The sequence below is a fragment of the Bipolaris sorokiniana genome, assembly GCF_000338995.1.
Source record: "Bipolaris sorokiniana ND90Pr unplaced genomic scaffold COCSAscaffold_11, whole genome shotgun sequence".
In the NCBI taxonomy this organism is placed as follows: Eukaryota; Fungi; Ascomycota; class Dothideomycetes; order Pleosporales; family Pleosporaceae; genus Bipolaris; species Bipolaris sorokiniana.
Genome location: NW_006911905.1, coordinates 990,976 through 999,139, shown reverse-complemented (window position 1 = coordinate 999,139; position 8,164 = coordinate 990,976). Strand labels below are relative to the sequence as shown.

Genomic DNA, 8,164 nt, shown 5'->3' with positions numbered 1-8,164 from the left:
CCATGACAACGCGACTCTGAAGTGCTCCTGCGGGCGCCCAAAGACCCCCTTGCACATCGCACTATGCCGGAAACCACAACAGCGAACGTCTTCCAGCGCTGGCCAAGACGGCCACCAGCACCGCCTAGGACACCTAGCGAAGCAATCAAGTACCTCCAGACGCTCTGGGAAGAGCCAGAGGACTTTGCCGCCTTCCTAGAAATCACAGGTTTCTATAACACAATATATAGGCCTCACTAGAGCCTACACTTGTAAGACTTTTCCTGTCTTCCTATTTTCTTTCTTTCTCTTCTCTCTTTCTCTTCTCTCTCTTCTCTCTCCTTCTCTTCTCTTTCCTATGTCCTCTATACTACACACTCCTTAGTAAGCATCAGCTACGACAACTAAAGGCGGATACACACCTACTGCACAATCATTTCAGTGGCGATCAACAGGCGGAACGACCACTACTAGACCACTACAATCATGTAAATAAGAATAGGCATCCTAGGCATAGTACGGCAAGCCATAGGCATAGCCCGTCTACATGCCCCAAGGGAGGCTTTATATATAGACGTTAAATACAACTCACTCACTCACTCCGCGCGGACGTCAAGATCGGCTGTGGGTCCTAAGCAGCATTGTGCAGCAGTAGCGTGCTGAGATGTATGCAACTCTTGCTGCGCGCTGTGGCTGAGCTCTGGGCACCTGGCCCAAGTAGCTCTTCTTCCCGGCCGTGCGGGCTAGCTCTTTGACATGAATATTGCGACAGGACTGAGACGACAGTTCTCGTAAGTCTACTTCGCTCGGTGACACTTTGCTTGTATATACACTTTATCAAGCATGAGGTCGTAAGGCAGGCACTGCCCCATTGCAAATTGTGAGGCTTAGCAGTGCTAGGCGCCTGACACGTCGTGTAGCCAGTACCCTCAGCCTTGTGGCATGCACTGCCTCGCCAAGCTACTGTCACACCAGTCCAGCCTAAGCTTCCTCTGCCCCATCACGAGCATGTAGTTCTATACTCAACATGACTAAGTCTATCTTTCTTCCCTCTCCTCAACAGGACCCAGGCTAGACATCATGCGGCTTCTTCACTTTGACGCGTTAGGCAGGCTTGTCCTGACAGACTTCCGCGGCAAACACATTCCGCCCTACGCCATCCTATCGCATAGATGGAGCGACTCGGAGATCCTCATGGAAGATATAACAAGCGAGATCTATAAGGAGAAAGAGGAAGGCTACAAGAAGCTTATGTTTTGCGCCGAGCAGGCGGTGCGGGACAAGCTGCATTACTTCTGGATCGACACATGCTGCATCGACAGATGGAACAACAACGAGCGCTCAAGGGCTATCAATTCGATGTTCCAGTGGTACAGGAATGCGATGCGATGCTACGTCTTTCTGTCAGACGTATCGGTATCCACTATAACAGAGCCGGTTCAACGCAGCGACTGGGAGGCGTCGTTCTGTGCAAGCGCGTGGTTCACCCGTGGGTGGACGCTCCAAGAGCTGATTGCGCCAGTATCGGTGGATTTCTTCTCGCGCGAAGGACGGCGCCTAGGCGACAAAACGTCGCTTGATCAATTGCTGCACAGCATTACCGGTATTCCGTTTACAGCGCTGCGCAATTGTCCCCTCAACCAGTTTAGCACATCTGAGCGCATGCGATGGACTGAGCGCCGCGTGACAACTGAGGGAGAGGATATGGTATACTGCCTACTTGGACTTCTTGGGATCTCTATGCCTGCAACGTACGGCGAAGGACAGGAGAGCGCATTAGAAAGACTGCAGGCTGAGATACAGGGACTTAGTAGCGCGCCGTCGATCATTCCGTTCTCGCGTAACAAGTCTTTTGTAGGTCGCGAACCGCAGCTCGCGGAGCTAGAGGCGAAACTCTTTAGCAACAAACAAAACACTACTATCCTAGCAATTGCTGGGCCTGGTGGAACGGGCAAGTCGCAGCTTGCACTCGAGGTTGCATACCGCACAAGGCAGAACAATACGGACTGCGCGGTGGTTTGGATAGATGTGAGCGACAAGGATAGCCTCTACCAGTCCTATGCAAGCGTTGCGCGGAAGCTCGGTATCCCTAAGTGGAATAGTGGTGATCTGGCAGATATGAAGCAGGTCGTAAAGCACTGTGTGGCAGAGCTGAGTAAGCGGCAATGTTTGCTGGTGTTGGACAATCTAGATGACATCACTCTGCTGTCTGGCGGCTTGTCAACGGTAGATGCGGCAGGCTTAGCTGACTACCTACCACAGTCTACACTATGTTCTGTCATCACCACAACAACAAGCACCGAGATAGCTGAGATGCTTACTCCACAAAATGTCATAGCGCTACATAAGCTAACAGCAGACACAGCGTTAAGAATGCTGCAAAACTGTTTATCGAGACCATTATCACCCACCGAGGAACAACAGTCAGTCATCTTACTCAGAGAGTTATCATACCTGCCTATAGCAATCGTGCAGGCAGCCGCGTGTATAAGCGCTAGTGAGATGACAGTGCAGGAGTACGCAACCCAACTAGACAAGCACAAAAGCGTAGTTCACGAGTATAACGACAACTTGCTTAAGCACAAACTGCAAGACTCGAGTCCAGAGAACCCTATTACTGCTATATTGTCTCTATCCACTAGTCACGTTCGCTACAGAAACGTGATTGCTGCAGACTATCTTTCCCTTGCTACATGCGTGGATCGGAAAGACATCGCGCTCGACCTTCTTGAGGCACCGTCGCCACAGGCCCGGGAAGATGCCATCAAAACGCTTGACAAGTATGCACTCATCACTAGGCGCCCTGCCGAGTTAGCACTGGATGTTCATCGGCTGGTACATGATGCTCTACGTGATATATTACAAGCTCAGGGACAGCTCCAACAATGGAGACATCGCGCCATCACACGGGTGATCCAGGTGTTTCCGGACGATGATCACAGTAATAGAAGCAAGTGGAGGCGCTTGCTTCCGCATGCCCAGCATGTTCTGTCGCATAGTCTTGTGGATAGTAATAACGAAGAGATGCTGGATTTTGCGTTAATGTGTGCTAAAACTCTTTATAGTGACGGACGTTATAAGGAGGCCGAAGAGCTAGGGGTACAAGTAATGCAGACTTGGAAGAGAGTGCTTGGCAATGAGCATCCTGACACGCTGATAAGCATGCATAACCTTGCGTTCACGTACGACAAACAAGGGCGATGGAAAGAGGCTGAAGAGCTAAGGGTACAAGTAATGCAGAATCGGAAGAAAGAGCTTGGCAACGAGCATTTTCGCACGCTGATTAGTATGGCCAATCTAGCATTGACGTATAGGAACCAAGGGCGATGGAAAGAGGCTGAAGAGCTGCAAGTACAAGTAATGCAGAAGATGAAGAGAGAGCTTGGCGACGAGCATCCTCATACGCTAACTAGCATGAATTACCTGGCGTCGACGTACAATAAACAAGGGCGATGGAAAGAAGCTGAAGAGCTAGAGGTACAAGTGATGCAGACTCAGAAGAGAGAGCTTGGCGACGAGCATCCTGACACGCTGATAAGCACGCATAACCTCGCGTTAACGTACAGCGACCAAGGGCGATGGGGCGAGGCCGAAGAGCTACAGGTGCAAGTGATGCAGACTCAAAAGAGAGTGCTTGGCGACGACCATCCTGACACGCTGGCTAGCATGGCCAGCCTGGCGTCGATATATAGGAACCAAGGACGATGGGGCGAGGCCGGAGAGCTAGGGGTGCAAGTGATGCAGACGAGGAAGAGGGTACTTGGCGACGAGCATCCATACACGCTGGCCAGTATGCACAATCATGCTTACACGCTGCAGTCACAAGCTCGTCAACAGGAGGCTCTTGAACTGATGGAAAGATGCTTGAAGTCGCGCCAGCACATCCTTGGCAAGCAGCACCCTGCTACGCGGTCGTCACTTGACGCGTTGAGCAGTTGGCAAGCAGAGTAGCTTGAGGGGCTTATGATACGCTCTCTGTGTATGTTATCAGGTCGCAAAATCACATACATTCAAGCTCTTTCATCGAGTATAACTTTATATGATGTTTAATACAATGTATCTACTAACTATCTAAGATCTATCTAAGTTGGTAGTTACTTGACGAGGGTGGTTATTGACATAATTCCAAAGGAGTAGCTTCTTGTAACCCATGCGTGCACGACTAACGGAACGACTGCTCGCATAGGCGGGAACAAGAGTAATCTGAGGCATCATTTTCAGAGCCGGGATTCTCAGCCACAGCGCGCAGCAAGGGCCGCAGACATCTCAGCACGCTACTGCATGCTAAGTGCTGCTAACAGCGCACGCTCTGCAAGACGCGTTTTGATAATCTTGCCGTCTACGCGGAGAAACTGCCGGAAAGCATATTTCTTATCTTAAAGCAGCCCTTAGAGCCTGCGACCTTAGTCTTTAAGATCTAGGCTCTCTTGCTAGGCTTCCGAATGGTGAGCAGAGATCGGTCGTTGCAAGTTGATAGGGGGGTTACTAGAAGAGGCCGATTAATGGTAGTGATGGATTAGGCTGCACTACATCCAACACTATGCTCTTCTTCGCTGGAGGCACACATTGTGGTAGAGCAGCAGCTGCGGAACCGATGCGCGCTGAGCTTGACCTTGTGCAGTGGTGCTGTGCTGAGGCCGAAGGTCAAGACGAAAAAGCGTCCCGCCACACAGGGTGTCCCGCGACGCTAGGACGGACGTTACCTCAGACGAAGATTTATGCTCACATGAAACCCTTTGATTTCGTGTCTAGAAAAAAAATAACCAGATTCATGCAATGGATGTCCCAAGACTATCGCTAACCACGTCTCCAACACACCTCACTCAATCATCCATCAACTCATCGATTCTGCCCTGATCTTCCTTCTCCTCGCCTACTTCTCTTTCACTCTCTTTCACCTCAGCTTCTTGCCCCTCGCCCTCATCCTCTTCTCCACTTCGGTCAACCTCACTCTCCTTTTCATCATCCGTCTCGCTCCCAGCATCACCAGCTGACTCTTCGTCTTCTCCATCCTCGTCCTCGTCCTCCTCATCCACATCCAACTCCTCATCACTAAATGTCCCATCCCACGCATCATCCTCCTCCTCCGAAACAAACAACCTCCTCCTCTTCTCTACCTCATCCGCCTCCCTATCCCGTTCCAGCCCCATCCTACGCCTCGCCCTCTCTTCCTCCTCTTCCACCTGCTCAGTCGCAGCAGCCCCGTCGCTCAACTCACCTGGCGCGACTTCGACGCCACCACCGAGGTTAAATCGGACTTTCATGTGGAGTTTCTTGGGCTGGGACGGATCTCTTAATGCGGGAGTCGTGGGTTGCTCATCGTTGCCAGCATCGTCGCTGACGGGAGAGTTGACACGGGTTTCCCCTTCTCGGTCGCCGACCACTGAGTCTACCTCGTCGCCAATTACGGAGTCTACCTCGTCGCCAATTACGGAGTCTACCTCGTCGCCAGTTACGGAAACGTCGTTGGCGATTCTGGCAATGTCCTTGACATGCGCGATCTATGCGGCTTCGGCTTCTTTCGCGGCTTCCTCTACTTGTTCGGCTGACACGACGTCTATGATGGCCTGGAGTTCGGCGTTTGAGTCTTCTTCTTCATCGACGCCTACTACTTCTTGTACGAGAGGCGGTGGGCATCGTTCTCTTGTCGGTACGCCGCGATGAGGGTAGTCGGAAGGAATGGCTTCGTGCCCGTAGTGTTGGATTTGGAGACGGCGTCGCATTTGGAGGTATTGCTGGTAGGGTGTATCTTGGACGCCGGCGCGGGAGACGACGTTTCCCGCTGCATCGAGCCATATAGGTAGGCCAGCGTGCGAGAGGCCTTTTCGCGTTTCGGGTTTGCTTTTCTTTGTGGTACCTGGCTTATTCGCCGGTGCAGTATATGCGTCTCCAATCGGTGGCGAGTCTTGATCGATTTCCCCAATTACCTCCTCTACTCTTATTTTAATGCCAGCACATTCAAACTCCTCGGTTCGTCTATCTTCAGTAGCGATTTGCCTCTGAGCGTGCTGTATCTTGATCCTGAGTGCCGTGATCAAGTTGACGTTCGCTTGCGGTCCCAGAGCCCGTCTTTTTGCAGCATCACTCAATCCCACTGATACATGCTGTACGGGCCTATCCTGAATAAATGCGATCAAAGCATCACTGTGATCTTTTTTAAGGCCTCCAGCACTCGGAGCGGGTCGATCTTCATCCAAATATGATAGAGCCAGTTCCAGATCCCAGTGGGCTGAGGATAAACACTCCTCAGCTCGATAATATGGTGCACCGGTCAAATCAGCAAGGTCACGGATGATTCTGATTTCGTCTTCCGTGTATTGCGCTGCGAAGCTTTCTGTTAGGTCCAAAATCCTCGGCTCTTCAAGAGCAATCGTTTCCGGAGAAGAAGAGCTTGATATTTCGATGTTTTCGCGCATGATTATAGGTTGATCAAGCTGTTCCAGGACTTGCTTAATAATCTCGTCTCTTTGAGATGTCAAATATGCTTCGTCCTCAGCATCAACCATTTGAACGCTTCCATGTTCGAAGTCGCTGTCCCCACCATAGAGCAAGTTGAAATTACCGGCGTTGCTTCTGAGTCTCTCCACAATATCATGTTGCTCTTCTGTGATGTCGTCCTCTCCCTGGCGTTCACTTCGAGCATATAGCTCCGCCACGAGATATTTGAAAATCCTACGGTGATGGTTCTCCTTCGTCTTGAGTAACTCCACATTCTGTCGAATGGTAGCTCTCTGCGCGTCGAAGTTCCCTTTTCCCGCACTAACAGGTTCGAGTGGTAGCGGGCGTGCCTTGGGAGCCATGATCTTGATGTTAGTAAGGCTGTGATGTTGTATTAAACGATGGTATGACTGTGATTCAATTGAAGATGACGATGATGCAGGCACAGAGTGTATTGTGAGTGGTTATCAGAAGTTGTTTGCAGATGGAAAGGACCAGAGAGAAGGCGTAGTGTCGTCACATACGTGGCCGTCAACACGAACTTTCTAAGAGAGGCAAGAGAGCCTCGATAGTGATTCTCCCATAGAAAACAAAAGAATCAGTGACATTATGTAAATTAATGCTCCTGCATAATTTTCTCATCGCCAATCCTCTGGGTAAAGGTCACCGTCCTGTTCGTGATTCTCCAAATTCCGCTCGCACCACGTACACCTAGAATCGCAGGTGTTGATAAGCCCATGCTTCATACTGTTTTTTGGAAGAACTGCTTACCCTCGTAATTATCGTTTTCTGCCTTCAGCAGCATCACGTTGTCGATATACTTACCGTATGCGCACAGCATCTTGCCCTCATGTGGGCCCTGTCCAAACTACGTACACGGAATTGTAAGTGAAAGGCGTTTCGGAAGCAGCAGATCGGCCTTATGAGAGATCATCTCAATCGTCGCTTACATGCACTCCCTGGAAGTATGTCTCTACCTGCGCCGTGCGCACGTCAGGCCTGAAAGTGATGGTTTGCGTTGTAAGGCTATGGTGTGTGCGGACCGGTCCGAGACTAAGACGGTTAGATTCTGACATAATACACAACCACTAACTAAGAGGGTCGAAGTAATACCGGCTCTTGATAGCGTCTTTCACTTCGCTCAAGCTCTTCATGCTGTTGTTGAAGGGATAGTTCGCTTCAACATCTGGAACGAACACCTCGCCTAACATATCGAAGTCTTTCGAATCCAGCGCTTGGCAGTAACGTGATACCACGTTCTTTATGGCCAGCACATCAAGCGGATTGATTTCAGTCATGGCGGATAGTTTTGAAGACAAAATAGGCCTCTGCGGGGTAAAAGGCTTATATGCCTGATCACCCGGAACCCCACTTTTCGGAGCCGAAACTATAGATGTCAAGGTGAGAGAGAGGTGAGCTTTTCTAATCTAGTGTACACTACTTCCCAATAGGCTTCATAGTGATACGGCTGGTTTGGATTTAGCTAACAGGTTTCACTTATCTAACAAAAGAACAATAAGCCACCAAGCTAGCCATTATAGCCTCAAGATAATCGACTTTGTGGTCAAAATGGTGATTGGAATGAAATTAACATACTCGAACCGCGCGGCCCTGGCGTTGAGATTCAACGGAGGTACCACTTCCGAAGCAGGCACCACTCTTTATATTACTTGTGTCGCAGCTGATACCACTTGTGGGAAACTGAACTCCCAACTTCTTTCACCATACTATTTACTCTCTGACAACC

The 8,164-nt window shown here is 50.3% G+C and overlaps 3 protein-coding genes across 3 annotated transcripts; 1 reads left to right on the top strand and 2 right to left on the bottom strand.

The window, feature by feature from the left end:
- Positions 1–972: 972 nt before the first annotated feature.
- COCSADRAFT_38907 (uncharacterized protein) lies at positions 973–4,007 on the top strand. Its single transcript, XM_007703954.1, has one exon. It carries the CDS (start codon positions 1,060–1,062, stop codon positions 3,928–3,930), a length of 2,871 nt encoding a protein of 956 aa, XP_007702144.1. The 5' UTR covers positions 973–1,059; the 3' UTR covers positions 3,931–4,007.
- A 733-nt stretch (positions 4,008–4,740) lies between these two features.
- On the bottom strand, positions 4,741–5,585 carry COCSADRAFT_38905 (uncharacterized protein). Its single transcript, XM_007703953.1, has one exon. The coding sequence runs from the start codon at positions 5,241–5,243 to the stop codon at positions 4,803–4,805; it is 441 nt and encodes a 146-aa protein (XP_007702143.1). The 5' UTR covers positions 5,244–5,585; the 3' UTR covers positions 4,741–4,802.
- Positions 5,586–6,855: 1,270 nt separating this feature from the next.
- Positions 6,856–7,717, bottom strand: COCSADRAFT_183237 (uncharacterized protein; the record flags this gene model as incomplete). Its single annotated transcript, XM_007704233.1, has 4 exons — positions 6,856–7,128; positions 7,189–7,285; positions 7,368–7,470; positions 7,531–7,717. Coding segments are annotated over 4 exons (482 nt in total), but the record flags the coding sequence as incomplete, so codon positions are not given.
- Positions 7,718–8,164: the final 447 nt, after the last annotated feature.